At 46.3% G+C, this 24,669-nt stretch overlaps 1 protein-coding gene across 1 annotated transcript in view; it reads left to right on the top strand.

The window, feature by feature from the left end:
- The first annotated feature begins 584 nt into the window (after positions 1–584).
- Positions 585–24,669, top strand: part of LOC139392774 (liprin-alpha-2-like) — a 235,585-nt gene continuing 211,500 nt past the window's right edge. The window contains 1 exon segment of the mRNA XM_071141021.1: positions 585–827. Coding sequence (XP_070997122.1) covers positions 585–827 — 243 coding nt within the window.

The following is a 24,669-nucleotide window of genomic DNA, read 5'->3' as shown; positions in this document are numbered from 1 at the left end:
CACACACTCACACTCACACTCACACACACACACACACACACACACACACACACACACACACACACACACACACATGTCCTTGCCAGGAGAATCTCCCTGCACTAAGCAGGAGGTCACTGAGGACCAGAGCTCTCTAAGCCGTCTGGCCCCCTACAGTGGAGACACTCTCCTCTGTCATCCCTCACGTCATGTCCCTGGTGTCTTTGAGTCTGATGGAAGGTGACACCAATCAAGGCTTTGTAAACACAGGAAACACAGGGTTCATGCTGCCTCTAGATGAGATGGCGGCTCACGGTGCTGCAGCTCTGAAAGTGTAGGACTACATCATCTCTATTTCTGGTCGAGATCTTTGTATTTTGTATGACTGAAACACAGAATGAATCACCTAATCATCACGTAACACATCAGTTTTATGTACAGGTTTATGACTTGATCATTAGACTGTTGTAAGACCCAAGAGGTTTTCCTGTAACAACATCGCAATATAACTCCTTTAACCTTGCCCTACCTCACATAGAACAACCACTGAGCATCACCCTCTGACTTGGCTAACCTTTGACCCCCTTTCCCCCACCCAGGGCGTGATGATGTGCGAGGTGATGCCCACCATCAGCGAGGACACGGCTCAGCGGGGCTCTCAGAGCAGCGCCTCGGACCCAGACTCCCACTTTGAGCAGCTGATGGTCAACATGCTGGATGAGAGAGACCGCCTGTTGGACACTCTGAGGGAGACCCAGGAGAGCCTGGGGATGTCCCAGCAGCACCTGGAGGACGTTATCTACGACCGGGACTCACTGCAGCGCCAGCTCAGCTCCGCCCTGCCACAGGTAACATACCGTTCCACCCAGGACACTCTTCCTTCTTAATGTATGTTAAGCATACAGTAACATGAAGGTCCTTCATGGCTATTGGAGATGACAGTGGTTGTGTGTACAATGCCCATACTGTATGGTCCAATTCTATTCTGAGGTAAAACGCATAGAAATTGATAGAACACAACTGTGCACATTTTCTTAGCTCCGCTATGCCACAGGTATTGTACCGCATAGGAGCCAATTCCTTCCATGTGTGTTGAGCACAATGTTCTGGACCATGTGATACAGCTAGGTTACAACTAGGAGTGTGGGTGGGGGGGGGGGGGGGGGGTCCATCAAGGCCACTTCAGAGATGAGAAATGTTGTATATTCATTGCACATACCATACAGTATAGTCCAATTTCTATTTTTAACCAATAAAGCCTGGGGAGGGTGTGGTACATGGCCAATATACCACGGCTAAGGGCTGTTCTTATGCACGATGCAAAGCGGAGTGCCTGGATACAACCCTTAGCCGTGGAATATTGGTCATATACCACAAACCCCCAAGGTGCCTTATTGCTATTATAAACTGGTTACCAGTGTAATTAGAGCAGTAAATATACATGTTTTGTCATACCTGTGGTATATGGTCTGATATACCACGGCTGTCAACCAATCAGCATTCAGGACTCGAACCACCCAGTTAATAATGTAATTAAGAACATAGGTGAAATCAAAAAGACCATCACCAATAAAAACATATTTTAGTTATTTATCTTCCTTTCATGATGTGAAAATAAAGACCCATCAACATTTCACAAAGTGAGCAGGTTGCATGTTCTCTGTTTGGTTGAAGATTAAGATAAAGAACCCTTTGGTTGTGGTATTCATATTTATATATAATCTTTTGCAATACTCATCTCATTGAAGGTGAGCTGCTACACAAAATTAGTTTCAAGGGCGGCAGTTAGCCTAGCTGCTAAGAGCGTTGGGCCAGTAACTGAAAGGCCCCTGGTTCGAATCCCCGAGCCGACTAGGTGAAAAATCTGTCTGTGCCCTTGAGCAAGACACTTAACCCTAATTGCTCCTGTAAGTCGCTCTGGATAAGAGCGTCTGCTAAAGAACTGTAATGTAAATGCAGTCATCCATAGTCGTCCCATGGCAATAAAAACACAACTTGGAATACAGTGAGAAGCAGTGAAATGGAAAGGAATTGCGCTGACATTTTGGGTCTAGTGTGTTCATTGGTTGTTCGTTTCCCAGCGATATGAGCAAATAATGGCTTGCTTAATAATTCCTATTAAAGTAGAGATTATCTCACTGGCAGAAAGTGTGTCAGTAATTGTAGTCACAAGTTCCCCCTGCTTCTCTTGAGGTTTCACTGGAAGAAAAGAGGACTTTGTTCACAGGAGGTGCTGGCCGATACCGACTGTAAATCCACATGGTTTTAGAGACAAACAAAGCACACAGACTGTATTGGCTGTGATTTGATCACACAGGCAAACACTAACTTAAAAGGGGTTGTCGGGTCTTATAATACCATAATAATGTGTCTGAAATCACATAATACTACCAAAAAGGAGTTTTTTTATGATCTGCTCTTGGAACGTTTTAAATGTATTTTCTTAGAATTGATATAAGGGTTACAGACCCGTCCGTAGGGTTACAGGCCCGGCCGTAGGGTTACAGGCCCGGCCGCAGGGTTACAGGCCCGGCCGTAGGGTTACAGGCCCGGCCGCAGGGTTACAGGCCCGGCCGTAGGGTTACAGGCCCGTCCGTAGGGTTACAGGCCCGGCCGTAGGGTTACAGGCCCGGCCGTAGGGTTACAGGCCCGGCCGTAGGGTTACAGGCCCGGCCGCAGGGTTACAGGCCCGGCCGTAGGGTTACAGGCCCGTCCGTAGGGTTACAGGCCCGGCCGTAGGGTTACAGGCCCGGCCGTAGGGTTACAGGCCCGGCCATAGGGTTACACAGTAGATGTATGTTCAGTATATCCCCTGTGAGTCTGTGGCTTCTTTGTTCCATCTTTAGCCTCAATGACGGTATCTGTTATGATTCATACGTTCATGTGACCGTGTTTATTGGATTCTCGCTCCAACTGTATATTTTGCCTTAGGGTGTCTCTCACCCTCTTCAGCTGCTATTATAACACCGGCATACCGTACAGTAGAGAGGCTGGCTGGAGGAAGGAAACAGAGGGACACTGGACCAAAACACACATCTCCTTGTGAAAGACTGAGGGTTTGTCGTGCTCTGTTTGGAAACACCGTTCAGTTGTCAGTATGCATTGCCCTGATTGATGAGAAGAAAAGTCGGGTAAATATTAAAATAGCCACAGCGCTCCACAGGACACGTTTTTATAGCTGCAACCTCTACTTCAAACTCCAACTCACATATTGAAATCCATCGTCAGAGTGCTTACATCTGGCAGTGGTCGTAGCATCGAGAGCATCTTTCCTGTCATGTCAGTATGCCGCTTCGTTCCCGGATGAAAACGTCTGGGGACGGAAAATGAAATGGCGACAAAATGAAATAGCTCTGCCATTATCCCACGTTTTCTAACAGACGTTTCCTCTGCTAGTAAAAACACCTCATAATGATGTACGGCTTGTCACTGTCTAATGACCGCGATGTTGACGTACTAGTCTGTGGCGCTCCTAGGCACCATTTTAAATGAGATGTCACCATGCAATCTGGATCCCTCCCCTGATGTTACCCCCATGCACAAATGCTTCCATTAATTAATGTGGTGGCAGCATTTTTATAAGCCTGTGCGATATCAACATCACACTAATGCTTTATGAGGCAGTTTGTTGGACCTCTGTAATTGTGGGGAGGTACTTACCCAGGAGAAAAGGTGGCTCCTGTCTCCCATTTTAATGGATGACATATACATATTCCTTGTACAGAGAGAGAGAGCCTGTTGGACAAGGAACGGGATAACGGATTTTTATAAAACAGTGTACAAAACATTAAGAACGCCTGCTTTTTCCATGACATAGAATGACCAGCTGTATCCAGGTGAAAGCTAAATCCACTTCAATCAATGTAGATGAAGGGGAGCAGACCGGTTAAAGAAGGATTTTTAAGCCTTGAGACAATTGAGACATGGATTGTGTATATCTGCCTTGGGTAAATGGGCAAAAGACCAAATATTTAAGTGCCTTTGAACTGGGTATGGTAGTAGGTGCCAGGCACACCGGTTTGTGTCAAGAACTGCAACGCTGGGGATTTTCTTCACGCTCAACAGTTTCCCATGTGTATCATTAATGGTCTACCATTCAAAGGACATCCAGCCAACCTGACACAACTGTGGCCCAGTATCCCTGTGGAACGCTTTCGACAGCTTGTAGAGTCCATGCCCCGATGAATTGAGGCTGTTCTGAGGGCAAAGGGGGTGCAACTCAATATCAAGAATGTGTCCTTAATGTTTTATACACTCAATGTATATCTGTAGTAGACTGTCATATGTTGCATCATTTTGACAGTGCTTGGTTCTGTTTGTAGTATTTTTCAAAGCACTTTGAACCATTGATTTTTTCAGTACTACAAGGCAGTGCAGGGAATTAAGTAAGCTGGTAGACATAATTATTAGGGTAGATCTTAAAGAGGACGAGAGATAGCTGCCGGGTGAGTGAGTTTGTGTTTGTGTGTGTAGAGAGGGTGGTGAGATGAGGAGAGATGTAGAGACTTTCTTCAGAAATGGAAGTGGCCTCATTCAGTAGCTTGTGGTGGAGCCACACCGGTCTCTCTCTCTCGACTAACAGAGAGGTCTGTAGCAGCAGGCTTCAGTTAGGCCCCTCCCAACCCTCCTCCCTATAGTCCCACTTTCCCTCTCTCTCCTTCTCTCTCTCTCTCCCTTTCTCTCTTTCTCTCTCTCCATTTCTCTGTCAGGGTCACGGCTCCTCTGTTCCTTGTCACGTCACGTCTGGCTGATCGGAGTGACATCCTCCGTCCCCCTCCACGCCTCGAGGTCATATCCTATCCGCGTTGTGCATAACAATGCAACAACATACCTCTTTCCATCCATCCCTCCGTCCGTTGTGTTGTAGTCCAGAAAAGAGGGGTGGGATGGGGGGGCATGGAGCGGTGGTGGGCAGTGGGCAGCCATTAGCTCCCTTTGTGTCGGCAGCTCATGCCCGCTTGGAACCCATGCAAGGCAGCGCCAGCTGGCAAGAAGCCACTGACTTTAACGGCATGGTTAAGCCGCCGCTGCCTTTGTACGGCAGCACGTGGCGGGCACGTTCACCCGAGACTGTGGTGACTAGTGAGAGAGGGAGAGGGCCTTTGGACGGCCGCTCAGCTGGTAGCACAACAAACCCAGCTGGCAGTGGGCTCAGATCCTGCTGGAGCCTCTCTCTCTGTGGTGTCTCTGTCATGGCCGTCCAAACAACATGGACTGACTGGCTGCCCAGAGCAGAGACGGCCGTGGCTCTCACTTTCTGACTCTGACAGCACTCTTGCACCTGTAGGAGTCCTGCCTTACTCAGTATGCTAAGGTTGATCATGTCCAAATGAGCTTCGGGTCATTGGGGAGTTAGCTTAGACTGCAAAAACAGACTGTAGATATTCCTCCGCTGTGCTCTTTAAGCAGTATTTCAACACCCGATGCAAAAGCACATCTTCTTTTATTCATTCATCCCTGTGATTTTTTTCTAAATCTCTGCTACAGTGGACCTCTGCTCTCTTCACCAGCTGAAGGAGTCCCCACAACAACACCTTACTCGTGGGTCAGTGAGTGAGTGAGTAAGTGAGTGGGAGAGAGAGAGGGAGGGAGGGCACGCGCACACAGACAGCCACAGGGCCTGCAGCATGGTGTTGGGACCATGTGACCTGCCTGTGTGTACTCTCCCCCTGAAACAGGCTTCCTCATCAGCTGTGTTACTGTACTGTAGTCAGAGAGCCTCAGGCCCTCTGTGTGTCTCCCACTCCCTACGCTGTTTAGTTACCAAAACATGACCGCCTCGTCTTAAGGCTGCTCCAGCTGTTCATTCCTACTGCTACTGGGCCACTGGGCAGCTCAGCTCAGCTGAAGATGGCTTTTAAAGAACTGATTGGGCCACTACTTGACACCAACAAACCCCCCATAATATCGGTCGCTCTGCCCTCCCTAAATCGTGGGATTGAACGCAGACTTCTAGGCCTCCATAATTGGCTACGAGACTATTGGGTCTCTGAGGGTGTAACATTTTTTGACAATTTTTTAAATGTACTTATTTTTATATATATATTTTTTTAAATAATTATTTATTACAAATAACACAAGGAAGGGGTAACATTAAAGTATTAGAACATGAAGGACAAACAATACAGCATCAAGACACTATCAAACATGTCAGCCAGAGAGCCATCCTTATGTGCATGATAGTGATATAAAATATATGTCATAGTTTCCTTTTTCATGATCACGGTTTCACAATTTGTGAAACCGAAACCCTCCAGGATCACCCCACAGCCCCCCCCCCCCCGGGAAGAAAATAGAAAATTAAATGAATTCCATTCCCCACCTCCAAGAACCCCCCAATGCACCAACAACCAAGAGAATGAACTAAAGAGAAGAAAGGAAAAGACAGAAGAAAACAACAATGCAAAATAAATAAAACAAAATAATACATTTAAAACAAAGGACATGAAGGACAACTGAAATCATAACAGCAATGCCAACTGTATATGTTTGCGTGCATGTCTGGCATTATTACATGTATGTGTGTGTTCTTGTATGTGTTTCTTTGAATGAGAGTGTGTGTACATGCATGTGTACAAACACCTGCACGGCATCAGCCTCAGGCAAACCGGCATTAGTTGCAAAAACACTTAGTGTCATTCAAATGTACTTTAATTATGTTTCATTTAGACTTTTTTCCCCCTTTATCTTTTGACCATCATTCTCTCTCTCACACAGCAACTCCACTCCCACTTGTCTCCAATTCCACATACCAATTCTCAGCTTCCCTCAGCCCATCCCATCTATCTCTGCTGGTCACCCTCAGCTTCCCTCAGCCCATCCCATCTATCTCTGCTGGTCACCCTCAGCTTCCCTCAGCCCATGCCATCTATCTCTGCTGGCCACCCACTTTGTGTTTCTACGCAACACATATCTGTCAACTGTGCTAACTGATGTTTCACATGATCATGTAAGAGACCTTGCATTACTCTAGAGACGGCTTCACTACAGTACAATTGTATTTCGTACAATATGTTATTATTCCCCAATGCCCCTATTCTGATATCTTCCCCTTGCTTGTTGTAAACATATATAAACTTGTAGACAAATACATAAAAAAGATAGACAAACAATAAACACATTAAATTATAAAACATTTCTCGACAATAGAGAGACAGGGAGAGGAGAGAAAGTGAGAGAAGAGAGCGAGTTCAGGTGTGTGTGTATGTATAAGTCCGTATGTGTAAGCAAGCATGTAGTTGAGTACGTGTGTGTTTATATCCACTTCATAATTTTCAGATATTTTAAACAGTTCCCATACCTTCTTTTTTTTGTAACCTGAAGTCCCTGTAGAATTTAGTACAGCCACTGTGGAGCTGTCTCGGAATAGCTGTCCATCTATAAAGAGTTTGTCCACAATGAGAAAGGCACACCTACCGTCCATCTTTTGTTGTCTTTGTACCGGATACAGTCTCTTACGACGTTCGTTTATCTCCTTGGTCCCTTCTTCTGCTTTTGATCAGATCCTTTTGTTGGTAGTGTTCAAATTTTGCGATGATCGGTCGGGGACCGTTTATTGACAATTTTGATACCTTCTGGAAACAAAGCTAATTTTATAAGGGGGCTGGGATCCACCCAAATCATTTGGGTTCGTGGATCCTTTCACAGCATTATAAGGCTGCATTGAGACAACGACTTATCAATGACCCAAGCCCAGCTCATTTAATCCCTACAATTGTGTCAATGAGTTGTTATAATGCTTCAGCAAATGTACATTAGCCCAGGGGCATTGGAAGACACAATGTAAGTAACCTAATTTATGTCCTTCTTACTGCCCTGAATGCTTCTGCTGATCCTACAGCTATTGTATGCAGTAATCATGTGCCCGTGAACCAGTTATACTGTTAGCATGGAGGCGGTGTGCACTGGCAGGAAGTCCACTGTGTGCATCTCACCCTGCACTAACATACATAACCTGAGCATATCTACTCCTGCTAAGCTTCCCAATAAGCGATAAAAACAATAAAGCTTCACAGAAAAGTGCTAAAATAGCCCACGTTAACACATGTAGCTTAAGATACAAGGTTCATGAAATCAATAATTTGCTAGTAACAGATGGCATTAATATTCTGACTATCTCTGAAACTCACTTAGATAATACCTTTGATGACACAGTGGTAGCAATACATTGTTATAAGATCTACAGAATAGACAGATATGCCAAAGGTTGAGGTCTGGCCATTTTATATTCAGAACCACATTCCTGTAAAGCTTAGAGAGGATCTCATGTTAAATACTGTGGAAGTAATATGGCTACAGGTTCATCTGCCTCACCTAAAGCCCATTCTGGCGGGAAGCTGCTACAGACCACCAAGTGCTAACAGTCAGTATCTGGATAACATTTGTCAAATGCTTGATCCTGTATGTGATACCTTACGGAACAGCGGGGACTGTGAAGAGACACAAACATAGGCGCAGACACATGCATACAAATACACGATAGCATACACACTACACACACGTACACATGGATTTTAAGTTGTAGATGTGTGGTAGTAGAGTAGTTGCCTAAAGGGCACACACTTAGTGTGTTGTGAAATCTGTTGTGAATGTATTGTAATGTTTTAAAAATTGTATAACAGCTTAATTTTGTTGGACCCCAGGAAGAGTAGCTGCTGGAAGCAGCTAATGGGGATCCATAATAAATACAAATACACTACCACTCCCATAGGCTCAGGCAGGTCCAATCCCAATCGGACCCCTAGGCCCTATCCCCCTACACATAGTACATCTGAAAGGATTGGATCAGTATAAACAATATGGTAATAGCCCTATAATGTGCCCTCTGTTTATGGTTGATGTACAGATGTAAATCCTAGTTTTCAGACACTCTCCCCTCCCCTCCCCTCCCCCCAGCCCAGACTCCAATCCCAGCTCTCCTCTCCTTTCCCCACCCTGCCAGACAGTAATGAGAGAACCAGTCTATTGATCACTCACGCACATGTTAGTATTGTCACGCCTGCTCCCGCTCTTCCCCCCAGCGCCAGGCTGAACTGCATTACACACTCCTGCCACCATCATTTACCCTCACATGCCTTCCCTCATCACGCGCATCAGCGATATTGGACTCACTCAATCACCTGTTTATTTCCTCCCCTATATTTGTCAGTTCCCCAGCTCTGTTCCTGATGCTGTATTGATTGTAATTTGTCTGTGTTAACGTGTGCTGACGCTGTTCCTGTCTCGTTCCATGTCCGTTCCATATTAAATGTTTGACTCCCCGTACCTGCTTTGCCTCTCCAGCGTCATCCCATGACAAGAATGAAGGTCTAAGACTGCACTTGATTACTGTATAGGCACCCCTCACCATGCCCATTCATGTCTGTCTGACTGGCTGCAGTTGAAATAATACCAGACAACTTCTCAATAAAAAGTCCTGAAAATCAACTTGGGAATTATTTTTTATAGTAATTGTGGAGCATTGGCTTGTAATGATTATAGTTATTATGGCCCCATTGAAATGATCTGAAGGGGTAAGCATTAAGTGTGACACCTCTGTATTTTGGCTTGATAACTCTCGTTAGTGACTGTGTTTTTAGTGAGGCGAAGTCAATGATACCCTCCCCCCCGTCCAACAATCATACATGGTACGGCCATCCGTCAACACTCTGGCCACAAGGTAAATAGCCGATAGATAGATCCAGCCAATAATACTAAACAACCATGTGTAGTCATGGACTGAACCATTGCATTCCTTTCTGAAGGGTTGTCTGGGTTGTAGGAGTGAGCGAGAGGGAGTCAGTGGAAGCCTCACAAGGGGCAGAGTGTGGAAGGAAGGTGTAACGGTTTTCTTGATGAGAAGGAGAGTCGGACCAAAATGCGGCGTGTAGATTGCGATCCATGTTTATTGTGACTATAGCAACACGAATCTAAATACAAACAGTGCAAAATCATAAACGTAATGAAAAAACCGAAACAGCCTAAACTGGTGCAAACTAACAATAAGGACAATCACCCACAAACACACAGTGAAACCCAGGCTACCTAAATATGGTTCCCAATCAGAGACAATGACTAACACCTGCCTCTGATTGAGAACCATATCAGGCCAGACATAGAAATAGACAAACAAGACATCCAACATAGAATGCCCACCCAGTTCACGTCCTGACCAACACTAAAACAAGGAAAACACACACGAACGATGGTCAGAACGTGACAGTACCCCCCCTCCAAGGTGCGGACTCCGGACGCACAACTTAAACCTATGGGGGAGGGTGTGGGTGGGCATCTGTCCGCGGTGGCGGCTCTGGCGCTGGACGTGGACCCCACTCCATAACAGTTTTAGTCCACCTCCTTAGCGTCCCTAGATAGGTTACCCTCCTTAAAGACCGCTCGGGACTGATGGGTAGCTCAGCACTGAGAGGAAGCTCAGCACTGAGAGGAAGCTCAGCACTGAGAGGAAGCTCAGGCAGGTGGTTGGATCCGGCAGATCCTGGCTGGCTGGCGGTTCCGGAAGAGTCTGGTCGGCTGGCGGTTCCGGAAGAGTCTGGTCGACTGGCTGCTCTGGAAGAGTCTGGTCGACTGGCAGATCTGGAAGAGTCTGGTCGACTGGCAGATCTGGAAGAGTCTGGTCGACTGGCAGATCTGGAAGAGTCTGGTCGACTGGCAGATCTGGAAGAGTCTGGTCGACTGGCAGATCTGGAAGAGTCTGGTCGACTGGCAGATCTGGAAGAGTCTGGTCGACTGGCTGCTCTGGCTGCTCCATGCTGACTGGCTGCTCCATGATGACTGGCAGCTCTGGCTGCTCCATGCTGACTGGCTGCTCCATGCTGACTGGCAGCTCTGGCTGCTCCATGCTGACTGGCTGCTCCATGCTGACTGGCAGCTCTGGCTGCTCCATGCTGACTGGCTGCTCCATGCTGACTGGCAGCTCTGGCTGCTCCATGCTGACTGGCTGCTCTGGCTGCTCCATGCTGACTGGCGGCCCTGGCTGCTCCATGCTGACTGGCGGCCCTGGCTGCTCCATGCTGACTGGCGGCCCTGGCTGCTCCATGCTGACTGGCGGCCCTGGCTGCTCCATGCTGACTGGCGGCCCTGGCTGCTCCATGCTGACTGGCGGCCCTGGCTGCTCCATGCTAACTGGCGGCTCTGGCGGCTCCTTGCAGACTGGCAGCTCTGGCGGCTCCTTGCAGACTGGCAGCTTTGGCGGCATCCTGCAGACAGGCAGCTCTGGCGGCTCCTTGCAGACTGGCAGCTCCTTGCAGACTGGCAGCTCCTTGCAGACTGGCAGCTCCTTGCAGACTGGCAGCTCCTTGCAGACTGGCAGTTCTGAACAGGCGGGAGACTCCGGCAGCGCTGTAGAGAAGGAAGGCTCTGGCAGCGCTGGACAGGCGAGGCGCACTGTAGGCCTGATGCGTGGTGCTGGCACTGGTGGTACTGGGCCGAGGACACGCACAGGAAGCCTGGTGCGGGGAGCTGCTACCGGAGGGCTGGGGTGTGGAGGTGGTACTGGAAAAACCGGACCGTGCAGGCGCACTGGAGCTCTTGAGCACCGAGCCTGCCCAACCTTACCTGGTTGAATGCTCACGGTCGCCCTGCCAGTGCGGCGAGGTGGAATAGCCCGCACTGGGCTATGCAGGCGAACCGGAGACACCGAGCGCAAGGCTGGTGCCATGTAAGCCGGCCCAAGGAGACGCACTGGGGACCAGCTGCGTAGAGCCGGCTTCATGGCATTAGGCTCGATGCTCAATCTAGCCCGGCCGACACGCGGAGCTGGAATATACCGCACCGGGCTATGCACCCGCACTGGAGACACAGTGCGCACCACTGCATAACACGGTGCCTGTCCGGTCTCTCTAGCCCCCCGGTAAGCACAGGGAGTCTGCCCAGGTCTCCTACCTGACGTAGCCATACTCCCTGTTAGCCCCCCCCCAAGAAATTTTTGGGGCTGCCTCTCAGGCTTCCATCCGCTACGTCGTGCTGCCTCCTCATATCTGCGCCTCTCAGCTTTCGCCGCCTCCAGTTCTTCTTTGGGGCGGCGATATTCTCCTGGCTGAGCCCAGGGTCCTCTTCCTTCTAATTTGTCCTCCCATGTCCATACCTCCTCTTTGGGCTGCTCCTGTTGCCTCTTCTCCTGCTGCACCTTTGGGCGGCTACACTCCCCTGGTTTAGCCCAGGGTCCTCTCCCGTCGAGGATTTCCTCCCATGTCCAGAAATCCTTATTGCGCGTCTCCTCGCGCTGCTCCTGCCTGTTGACACGCTGCTTGGTCCTTTTGTGGTGGGTGATTCTGTAACGGTTTTCTTGATGAGAAGGAGAGTCGGACCAAAATGCGGCGTGTAGATTGCGATCCATGTTTATTGTGACTATAGCAACACGAATCTAAATACAAACAGTGCAAAATCATAAACGTAATGAAAAAACCGAAACAGCCTAAACTGGTGCAAACTAACAATAAGGACAATCACCCACAAACACACAGTGAAACCCAGGCTACCTAAATATGGTTCCCAATCAGAGACAATGACTAACACCTGCCTCTGATTGAGAACCATATCAGGCCAGACATAGAAATAGACAAACAAGACATCCAACATAGAATGCCCACCCAGTTCACGTCCTGACCAACACTAAAACAAGGAAAACACACACGAACGATGGTCAGAACGTGACAGAAGGGAACATGACTAAGCTGATGAGAACAATGAGAGGCGAATCCCCTCTGCTCCTCCTCTCCCTCTCTTTCGTTCTCTCTCTCTGGATGCGGTGTGCTACTGCTGTTGCACAGCAGCCCTCTCCCTCTAGAATGAGGCAGGCAGCACAACGCAAGCAGTCAGTCAGCTGGTCTGGTCCGCCAGAGCAGCACATGTTTTGCCGTTATTGCTGTTATTGTTTGTGCCCCAGTTCACTCCGCCACAGGGTAGATCAACACACACAGAGAGAGAGAGAGAGAGAGAGAGACCTACCTACACTGGTAATTGCGGGCTGTCTTCCACAGTGAAAGAGCCTTTAAGGCTCGGGTACTATGATCTAAATACCATGTCTGTTTTTGAGTCCTGTATTTTTGTAGATTGCAGTAGGATTCCTCTGGTCTTGGAAATAATGAGAATGTTGTTTGGGTAGGTTTATAAGCAGGTCTCGGCATATAAACTGGTGCCAGGTGATCAGTCACCTTGGCAGTTATTAGGCCATTTATGTCCTCACAGAGCCCTTGTATCCTTCTAGTGATCTTCATATGTCCTTGATATCCTTACTTTACAAGACAGACAATCGCAGTGGAGTCCATGTTTTTTCCAGGCCCACAAGTGGTGATTTGCAAACTAAAGCGTCTTTCTATCTCCCTCTCTCTCACATCCTCTTTTACAACAGTAGCAGTGTTAGCTAGCTAAGTTGGATGGAGAGGCTTGAATAACCCCCACAATCCTCTCTGGTCACTGTTTCATTCAACCCGTCGTTAGCTTCTGATTATTTACCGGTGTATTATTAATATTAGGCCTGATGACCCAGGCTGGGTGTGCAGTGATGGAGAATGGATGGGCTTTAGCTAGAGCTCATTGAGTTTCATTGAGTCTCTCCAGGTTTGTTCCGTTAGGTTCACAAGGCAGAGCCCTCTAAGCCTGGAGGCTCCATGGTGCTGTGGTACCAGGTATGACTCCGGTATGGACTGCCTTGGTGTGCTACTGACTGCAGGTTGGTGTCGGGCTCAGCAGAGGGAACCGTTTTCCTGGGCTTCAGCCAACTTCCACTACGGATGGGTACGGTTACCCCTCAAGGGGATTGTGGGTATGGAGTAGTGGGGGAGCCCATGGGGCACACATCTGTGAGCATTTCTGCATGTCCTGTTTGTTGCTGCAATGGCCTGGCAAATCTGACCCAATCAGCATCAGCAGATATCTGTTTAGCACCAGAGCTGAGGAAAGGACTGAAGATATTACAACGTAGTACTCTGCAATACTGGGTCAAATCAAACTTGATAGAAGGGTATTAATACACATGTAATTCCTGTGAGATTGGTGGAGTGCCAGATTCTGATAGTGCTATTTTTTAAACCACATGTTCATTTTCACTGTGGGTTTTCAAGATGAAGCTAAGAGTAAACACGATAAGATGGATAGGATGAGAAGAAGAAAAGTTGACATGATGAGTAGCACAAGATGAAGAGGCCTCAGTGCGTGGAGGCTGGCCTCATGCAGAGCTCTTTGATGTCATCTCTCCCAGCATTGTGTTCTGTTCTGGAGGTGTCTGTCTGGGTGTAATATTGCTGTGACTCACACACCCACACACGCCTCCCCTTGAGGTTAGAAACACAGCTCCAGTCTCACTATAACACAGCCACAAAACTCTGTCTGTCTTCACCCCAGTCAATTGCAGAGCAGTGCTGTCGAGAGGCCTCAAGTGAGGAGAGTGAAATGAGGTTACAACCAATACATAGTGTTGCACCTCAAATGGCATCCTTCACAGAGGGCCAGTGCATATTTTTTATTTTGACTCTCGTATAGAAAAAATGATATCTCAGATGTCAGCCTCAGCGTATATGCTACCCACAAACACGGAGTTCTGCATGTATTACTGTTTACTATTATTATTAGTTACCACATGTATTAGATTGCACGTACAGTACCAGTCAAACGTTTGGACACACCTACTCATTCCAGGGGTTTTCTTTATTTTGACTATTTTCTACATTGTACAATAATAGTGAAGACATCAAAACTATGAAATAACACATATGGAATCATGTAGTGACCAAATAAGTGTTAAACAAATTTTATATTTGAGATTCTTCAAAGTATCCACCCTTTGCCTTGATGACAGCTTTGCACAATCTTGGCATTCTCTCAACCAGCTTCATGAGGTCACCTGGAATGTATTTCAATTAACAGGTGTGCCTTGCTAATTTGTGGAATTTCTTTCCTGCATTTGAGCCAATCAGTTGTGTTGTGACAAGGTAGGGGCGGTATACAGAAGATAGCCCTTTTTTGGTAAAAGACCAAGTCCATATAATGACAAGAACAGCTCAAATAAGTAAAGAGAAATTACAGTCTATCATTACTTTAAGACATGAAGGTCAGTCAATTCGGAAAATGTCAAGTTTCTTCAATTGCAGACGTAAAAACCATCAAGCGCTATGATGAAACTGGCTCTCATGAGGACTGCCACAGAAAACGAAGACCCAGAGTTACCTCTGCTGCAGAGGATAAGTTCATTAGAGTTAACTGCACCTCCGATTGCAGCCCATATGCCCCCTTATACACCCCCTTATTTATCCTACGGTTCTGACTTGGTGTACAGGGAGTACATTGTAAGTATAGCCAATGTTCTTAATTCTGTTGCTGTACATTTCAAAAGTGCTGAACAAATAGTTATATTGACTACATCCGTCGTCACTCGCTCATTAATGTCTTTACTGATTGCCTCTTATCCGCTTGTCGTCCCCTTATGCCATAGTTTGTCAGTAGAAACCACATTTTTTAAGTAAGTCAGCCATATCAGCTATGTTTTTTTAAAGGCAGTTAATGAGGCTGAATGAACTGTTTGGCTGCCAGACAAGGCTCAGCTGACAGCCAGGTGTAGCAGTGGTAAGGTGTTGGGACTGCTGTTGGGACTCTGCTGTTGGGACAGCTTTATGTAGGCCCTAACAGTTTGTGGGCACTGTTTGTCACCGTTATAGTGCAATTAATGTATTGTTTAGTGTCGTGTTGTGTAGTGGCTTTTCTGGCATGCATCCCACTTTTTTTTTTTTTGCCCCACCAAGATTTACATGCTAAAATCACCACAGTATATGTGTGTGTGTGTATGTAAACTTTTTCCCTTTTTCAGGACCCTGTCTTTCAAAGATAATTCGTAAAAATCCAAATAACTTCACAGATCTTCATTGTAAAGGGTTTCAACTCTGTTTCCCATGCTTGTTCAATAAACCATAAACAATTAATGAACATGCACCTGTGGAACGGTCATTAAGACACTAACAGCTTACAGACGGTAGGCAATAAAGGTCACAGTTATGAAAACTTAGGACACTAAAGAGGCCTTTCTACTGACTCTGAAAAACACCAAAAGAAAGATGCGCAGGGTCCCTGCTCATCTGCATGAACGTGCCTTAGGCATGCTGCAAGGAGGCATGAGGACTACAGATGTGGCCAGGGCAATAAATTGCAATGTCCGTACTGTGAGACGCCTAAGACAGCGCTACAGGGAGACAGGACGGACAGCTGATCGTCCTCACAGTGGCAGACCACGTGTAACAACACCTGCACAGGATCGGTACAGCCGAACATCACACCTGTGGGACAGGTACAGGATGGCAACAACAGCTGCCCGAGTTATACCAGTAACGCACAATCCCTCCATAAGTACTCAGACTGTCCGCAATAGGCTGAGAGAGGCTGGACTGAGGGCTTGTAGGCCTGTTGTAAGGCAGGTCCTCACCAGACATCACCGGCAACAACGTGGCCTATGGGCACAAACCCACCGTCGCTGGACCAGACAGGACTGGCAAAAAGTGCTCTTCACTGACGAGTCACGGTTTTGTCTCACCAGGGGTGATGGTCGGATTCGGGTTAATCGTCAAAGGAATGAGCGTTACACCGAGGTGTGTACTCTGGAGCGGGATTAATTTGGAAGTGGAGAGTCTGTCATGGTCTGGGGTGGTGTGTCACAGCATCATCGGACTGAGCTTGTTGTTATTGCAGGCAATCTCAACGCTGTGCGTTACAGGGAAGACATCCTCCTCCCTCATGAGATGCTCATCCTGACATGATCCTCCAGCATGACAATGCCACCAGCCATACTGCTCGTTCTGTGCGTGATTTCCTGCAAGACAGGAATGTCAGTGTTCTGCCATGGCCAGTGAAGAGCCTGGATCTCAATCCCATTGAGGCCGTCTGGGACCTGTTGGATCGGAGGGTGAGGGCTAGGGCCATTCCCCCCAGAAATGTCCGGGAACTTGCAGGTGCCTTGGTGGAAGAGTGAGGTTACGTCTCACAGCAAGAACTGGCAAATCTGGTGCAGTCCATGAGGAGGAGATGCAGTACTGCAGTACTTAATGCAGCTGGTGGCCACACCAGATACTGACTGTTACTTTTGATTTTGACCCTCCCCCTTTGTTCAGAGACACATTGTAAAATGTCTGTGGAACTTGTTCAGTTATGTCTCAGTTGTTGAAGCTTGTTGTGTTCATACAAATATTTACACGTTTACTGAAAATAAATGCAGTTGACAGAGTTTATGTATGTACAGTTGAAGTCAGAAGTTTACATACACCTTAGCCAAATACATTTAAACTCTGTTTTTCACAATTCCTGACATTTAATCCCAGTAAACATCCCCTGTCTTAGGTCAGTTAGGATCACCACTTTATTTTAAGAATGTGAAATGTCAGAATAATAGTAGAGAGAATTATTTATTTCAGCTTTTATTTCTTTCATCACATTCCCAGTGGGTCAGAAGTTTACAAACACTCAATTTGTATTTGGTAGCATTGCCTTTAAATTGTTTATCTTGGGTCAAACCTTTCAAGTAGCCTTCCATAAGCTTCCCACAATAAGTTGGGTGAATTTTGGCCCATTCCTCCTTACAGAGCTGGTGTATTTGAGTCAGGTTTATAGGCCTCCTTGCTCGCTCACGCCTTTTCAGTTCTGCCCACACATTTTCTATAGGATTGAGGTCAGGGCTTTGTGATGGCCACTCCAATACCTTGACTTTGTTTTCCTTAAGCCATTTCACCACAACTTTGGAAGTATGCTTGGGGTTGTTGTCCATTTGGAAGACCCATTTGCGGCCAAGCTTTAACTTCCTTACTGATGTCTTGAGATGTTGCTTTAATATATCCACATTATTTTCCTACCTCATGATGCCATCTATTTTGTGAAGTGCACTAGTCCCTCCTGCAGCAAAGAACCCCCACAACATGATGCTGCCACCCCCGTGCTTCACGTTTGGGATGGTGTTCTTCGGCTTGCAAGCCTCCCTCTTTTTTCTCCAAACATAATGATGGTCATTATGGCCAAACAGTTATATTTTTGTTTCATCAGACCAGAGGACATTTCTCCAAAAAGTACGATCTTTGTCCCCATGTGCAGTTGCAAACCGTAGTCTGGCTTTTTTTATGGCGGTTTTGGAGCAGTGGCTTCTTCCCTGCTGAGCGATATATTGCTGTCGATATAGGACTTGTTTTACTGTGGATATAGATACTTTTGTACCTGTTTCCTCCAGCATCTTCACAAGGTCCTTTGCTGTTGTTCTGGGATTGATTTGCACTTTTCGCACCAAAGTACGTTCATCTCTAGGAGACAGAATGCGTCTCCTTCCTGAGCGGTATGATGGCTGCATGATGGCTGCGTGGTTCCATGGTGTTTATACTTGGGTACTATTGTTTGTACAGATGAACGTGGTACTTTCAGGCATTTGGAAATTGCTCTCAAGGATGAACCAGACTTGTGGAGGTCTACCATGTTTTTTCTGAGGTCTTGGCTGATTTCTTTAGATTTTCCCATGATGTCAAGCAAAGAGCCACTGAGTTTGAAGGTAGGCCTTGAAATACATCCACAGGTACACCTCCAATTGACTCAAATTATGTCAATTAGCCTATCAGAAGCTTCTAAAGCCATGACATAATTTTCTGGAATTGTCCAAGCTGTTTAAAGGCACAGTTAACTTAGTGTATGTAAACTTCTGACCCACTGGAATTGTGATACAGTGAATTATAGGTGAAATAATCTGTCTGTAAATAATTGTTGGAAAAATGACTTGTGTCATGCATAAAATTGATATCCTAACAGACTTGCCAAAACTATAGTTTGTTAACAAGACATTTGTGGAGTGGTTGATAAACGCGTTTTGATGACTCCAACCTAAGTGTATGTAAACTTCCGACTTCAACTGTGTGTGTGTGTGTGTGTGTGTGTGTGTGTGTGTGTGTGTGTGTGTGTGTGTGTGTGTGTGTGTGTGTGTGTGTGTGTGTGTGTGTGTGTGTGTGTGTGTGTGTGTGTGTGTGTGTGTGTGTGTGTGTGTGTGTGTGTGTGTGTGTGTGTGAATGATATCCTCTCTTACACTCCATAATCAGAGGAGTATACGCTGGGAACTAGAATTAAGAGATACATAATTAAAATACCAACGCCAAATTAAAGCAACAAAATGAGCATCTGATAATTCATGATTTTATGAGCGTTATTTCATTGGAATAAAACTTGAACCCTCCATGTCAAGTGGGAACAGTGTGTGCTCTGAATAGTAGTGAATTACCAGATGAATGAGAGGAAGAAGGCCTGGTATTTTAGAACATACAGCTGGTCCCCCATTTAATGGATACCGTTCAGCTTCCGAATGCTCCACTTGAGTGCCAGAAATAGAACATGATGTCATAGCCACTCTGCACTGGATAAGATGCTTGTTCAAGGACTGCTGAGAAATCCACATGCATCCACAAGACGGGTGTCCTAGCTAGCTTCCATAACTGCAGCCGCAACCGTCTCTGCTACTGGGCGGATCTCAACAAAGATGGCTTTCTATGGTACAAGCTTGGGCCAAACAGCAGGGCTTTTTATATATAGCTTTTTATAGCATAGAAAAGTATTCTATAATATCGCCGCACCCCTTCAATCTCTATACTAAATAGTCTACATTCATATCACATGAATGAGATACGTAGTGGGAAATGTGGAGCGTTTTCATACGTGTTTTTCATTTCTCCTTCCCTATTACCTAATCTGGATAGAACTGATTTACGGTACAACATTGTCTCCTTTGCTCGTGACTGAGTCAATCATCAGAGCATCTATCCTCGTGTTGTAAGGGACCTTGAGGACTCAGAGGGGTGGTAAATGCTGTGGTTGATGGAGAGAAACCCTCCTCTCTCTACAGGGGTCCACAATACGACCCACTGATGTGACTAAGGTGTGCCCTCCCCTGGGCTTATCAGAGCACGGCATATTATAATGTCACTCCTAATAACAGTGGTGAAAACAGGAACTGTTGTGAGTAGTTTGGGAGGTCTTACGAGGGGATTGGGGTGTATAAATGACTAGGTTACGTTAGTAAGGCTCCAGCCACGCTCCATTTTATGCACCGTTCTGCTTTTAGTCAAGGTGACGGAGAACATTACCTTGAATTCATTACTTCAGTTGTGCTAATGATAATTCAAGGTCAGAATTGCAAATTCAAAACAACACAATTACCCAGTGAACAAAGAGTGTTTTGAGTAAATAGCCCAGGGTGGAAGTATGGAACCAAGAACATTCTCTATTTATTCAGGCTATTGGACTGGTTGTTGTAGTCAGAATGGATCAGGATTTTATAGCAGTGTAACTGGCCGCCAGTTAGAGCCAACTTCCTGGCGCTAGCCTGGTTATGTTATTTGTGATAATTACAGCCTGGCTGCCTTTAAAGATGGCCAGCCCACCCATCGCTCCCCCAGCTGCTTGTTTTGTTCCCAGAGTTGAGTGCCAGGACCCTGACCGCTGCTGCAGTCTCCAGCAGCTGCACCACCCTGGGAGGGAAGTCTTTCTGCATGTAGTCCACAGGGCAGATCAGATGGTGTCCCAGACCCGCTCCAGGTTGGAGCTTTATAGAGATTCACTAGTTCCTACCCTTTCAGTTCAGGGCACATAACCTTAGCAAAGTGACCTGGCAGGTGCTTGATTTGGTGTGACGAGCCTGAGGTAACCAGGATCCAGATATCCAGATATGACATGGAGGAGGATTGTGGTTAAGGATAGATGAGGAGATTTGGGTATCAAACACGTCTTCAAGTGTAGCAGAGGGATGCCATTCAGTTTGAAAGTATACTACATGACCAAAAGTATGGGGATACCTGCTCGCCGAACATCTCATTCCAAAATAATTGCCATTAATAAGGAGTTGGTCTCCCCTTTGCTGCTATAATAGCCTCCACTCTTCTGGGAAGGCTTTCCACTAGATGTTGTAACATTGCTGCGGGGACTTTCTTCTATTCAGCCACAAGAGCATTAGTGAGGTCTGGCATGGATGTTGGGCGATTAAGTCTGGCTCGCACTCGGCGTTCCAATTCATTCCAAAGGTGTTCGATGGGGTTGAGGTCAGGGCTCTGTGTAGGCCAGTCAAGTTCTTCCACACCGATCTCGACAAACCATTTCTGTATGGACCTTGCATTTTGCACAGGGGCATTGTCATGCTCGAACAGGAAAGGGTCTTCCCCAAACTGTTGCCACAAAGTTGGAAACACGTAATCATCTAGAATGTCATTGTATGCTCTAGCATTAAGATGTCCCTTCACTGGAACTAAGGGGCCTAGCCAAAACCATGAAAAACATTGGGGCAGGTAGCGTTCTCCTGGCATTCGCCAAACCCAGATTTGTCCTTTGGACTGCCAGATTGTGAAGCGTGATTCATCTCTCCAGAGACTGGCTTTCCACTGCTCCAGAGTGCAAAGGCAGCGAGCTTTACATCACTTTACACCAATGCTTGGCATTGCGCATGGTGATCTTAGGCTTGTGTGCGGCTGCTCTGCCATGGAAACCCATTTCATGAAGCTCCCAGCGAACACTTCTTGTGCTGACTTTGCTTCCAGAGGCAGTTTGGAACTCTGTAGTGAGTGTTGCAACCGAGAACAGACGATTTTGACCTGTTATGCGTTTGAGCACTCGGCAGTCCCATCCTGTGAGCTTGTGTGGCCTACCACTTCATGGCTGAACCATTGTTCACATTGTTCACACTTCACAATAACAGCACTTACAGTTGACCGGGGCAGCTCTAGCAGGGAAGAAATTGGATGAACTGTCTTGATGGAAAGGTGGCATCCTATGACGGTGCCACGTTGAAAGTCACTGAGCTCTTCAGTAAGGCCATTCTACTGCAAATGTTTGTCTATGGAGATTGCATGGCTGTGTGCTCGTTTTCACATACGTTTGTCTATATGGTGTATTTTCTTTAATATTTCAGATGGTAGAATTTAGTTCATTTTCATCTTCCCAGAACCTTCTCTTTTACATTTATACAAAATATGTCAGTCACATAGATCGCTTTCATGAGGCACAAATGGGAGAAGATGTTGCGAATCAGAAAAGGAAAATGCACATTATTATTGGACAGGTGCAGGTTATACCTACTCAGTTTCAAGAGGTTTTCTCCTTTTTGGTGAATTGAACGCAACCCTGATGTCCTCTGAACTCCATCATCAAATAACCCACCAGTGAAATGATCAATTGGGGGAACTGCATTTTAATATAAGGTAGGCTGTCATTGGTAAACGTGAGCATACATTCGACAAAGTTCCGTTCCTTCAACGTGTCACGGTGAGTCATTTGATGACAGTAGTTTCAGTGTTTCATTTCAGCGTAATCCTCATGCCTCTTGTATGCAGCAATATTTTTCATTTGCTCTCAACAAAGGCCCGTTTTACCCAGCCAGCATGTGATAGCCTGTGAATATGAAGTGTTCCCCTGCCGGGGGATGTGAGAACCACAGGTTTCATGCTTTGTCTGCCAATGATTGGTGGCCTGTGGGCCCAGAGTAACGCCGAACGCCGTCTGTGTTTTCTTCCTGCGTGTTTCCTATGCCATGTTAAATGCACACAGAATATAGATTAGACAGGTACACTCAATTTGAATCTGTGGTGTTTGTGCTCCGCCCCACCACTGAAAAGCTTAATGCAGCTAATTACCATCTTGATTGGACAATGGCAGTGTCTGTACATCACAGCCTCTGATGGCTTTATGTCATGTAATGTGGGATGGGATAACATGCCCCCCTGGAGTGTTAGAATCAGTATCCCTGGATGTTAGACATGGTTCTTATTCTCCGTTGCCTTATTCATTTTATTTGACATTACACACGCCTGGCACATGGACAGGTGTCATCAGCGGTCGGAGGATTGCTTTGTAGTGCTGAGCTATGGATTTGTTCTGCCACAAAGTCAATCAATATTAGTTCTAGCGCTGTTGTTCACGAATAAGCCTTCTCTTGAAATATGGGTCCCTGCGAGGAGTTTTCAAAACCACCTTTCTGTGAAGGATCTTACATGTATCAGAGCTATATATCGCTGGGGGTTTATTTCAGCGTCTGCATCCAAGGATAGCGTTGTTTCCATCAAACCAACAGTGTGACCGAGCTAACAACAGACTGAATCAGTGGGAGTCTCTCAGACAGATGCTGCCTGTCAATCCGGTCCTATTGTTCCCTATGTTCTGAACAGACGTGTAAGTAGTTAACCACCATCCGCCTGATTTATGGAAACACTGTGCTTTGTCTCTTTATGAAGCTGACAGCACTAAAAAGGCCCCCAGAGAAGATCTCTCCCTCTCATCAACTTCTAAATATAGAGAATTCAAGATAGTAAGATACACTATGAGCCCTCGATATAGAGGTACTGTGTGTTCATCACGGTTTCTAGATTTGATCACAAAGCGCTGCCTATAAGAGCTGTTGTTTACTTGACTGAACTGGCAGACGTTCACCTTCAGAGCTGGAGGATACGCTATTGATTCTAGCAACTCTAATGTGTTCTTATTTAAAGGTCATCAGAAAGCAGTGGGATGGACATCCGGTGTTAGAGGCAGCCATGTTGGGAGATTGGCAGCACAATATGCAACATGTGTGTGTGTTGTGTGTGTGTTTGAAAGGCAAATGCGAGCAGTGTTTAGGCCGAGCAGTGTTTAGGCCGAGCAGTGTTTAGGCCGAGCAGTGTTTAGGCCGAGCAGTGTTTAGGCCGAGCAGTGTTTAGGCCTATGGCTAATTAAATAATGATGATGATGCTTCATTAGAAAGGAGGACTGGAGTCATTTCTTGAGAAAATGTTATTATTTTCAACTGAACAGGAAAAACTACTTTAAACTGCTTTTACTCTAATTTGGAGTTGAGGATTAACTTGGAAATATTTTAATTTCTTCAGATGAATTTCAATGATCGTTGTGTTTATTGAATAACATCTATCGGTCAAACTAGACTTTAGTGTTGAGGTGGTTCCAAAAGGGTTCCAAAGGGGTTATTCGGCTGTCCCCATAGGAGACCTTTGGTTAAACCTTTTTGGTTCTAGGTAGAACCCTTTTGGGTTCCAGGTAGAACCCTTTGTGAAAATAGTTCTACATGGAACCAAAAAGGGTTGTACCTGGAACCAAAAAGGGTTTTCCAAAGGTCTCCTATGGGGACAGCCGAATAGCCCTCTAAGGTTCTAGATAGCACCTCTTATAGTGTAGTTCTCACCCCTTGTTTGTCCTCCATCTCTCTTTCATGCTGTTACTGTCCATTACTGTAGTAGGAGAGGTTCAACATGTGTCTTTTGTAGTGGACTGACTCCTCTTATCCACACTGTTTCATCTCTGAGATGTAAATCAACACTTCAACTAGACAATGGCACAGCAAAGGACAGGATAATTGGCACACAATTACCTCTACTCCTTTGTGAGGTTTTCAAGAACTAAGATACTTTGCAGGTTTGGAAAGCCGGTGACGTACATGAGGTAACCGATGTCGCAAATAATCTCTGCTAGGAGACGCGGTGCGGATGTTGTAAGGTCGTTTTAACATCGTCGTGGTAAAGTCCGGACAATGGTGGGTGTTCATCCTCTATAAAAGCCTACTAATTGCCCATTTGTCACTGAGCATGATGCCTTGTTATGACACAGAGCCAATGCTGTGATCGTTGACTATAATTGGCCCAATTATGTGACTGTGTTAATTGATCATTTTCGTCAGTTTTGGGGGGAGAGGAGAGGAGAGGAGGGGAGGGGGGAGAGGAG

The sequence above is a fragment of the Oncorhynchus clarkii genome, chromosome 33, assembly GCF_045791955.1.
Source record: "Oncorhynchus clarkii lewisi isolate Uvic-CL-2024 chromosome 33, UVic_Ocla_1.0, whole genome shotgun sequence".
NCBI lineage: Eukaryota > Metazoa > Chordata > Actinopteri > Salmoniformes > Salmonidae > Oncorhynchus > Oncorhynchus clarkii.
This window is presented reverse-complemented; position numbering and strand designations above follow the sequence as displayed.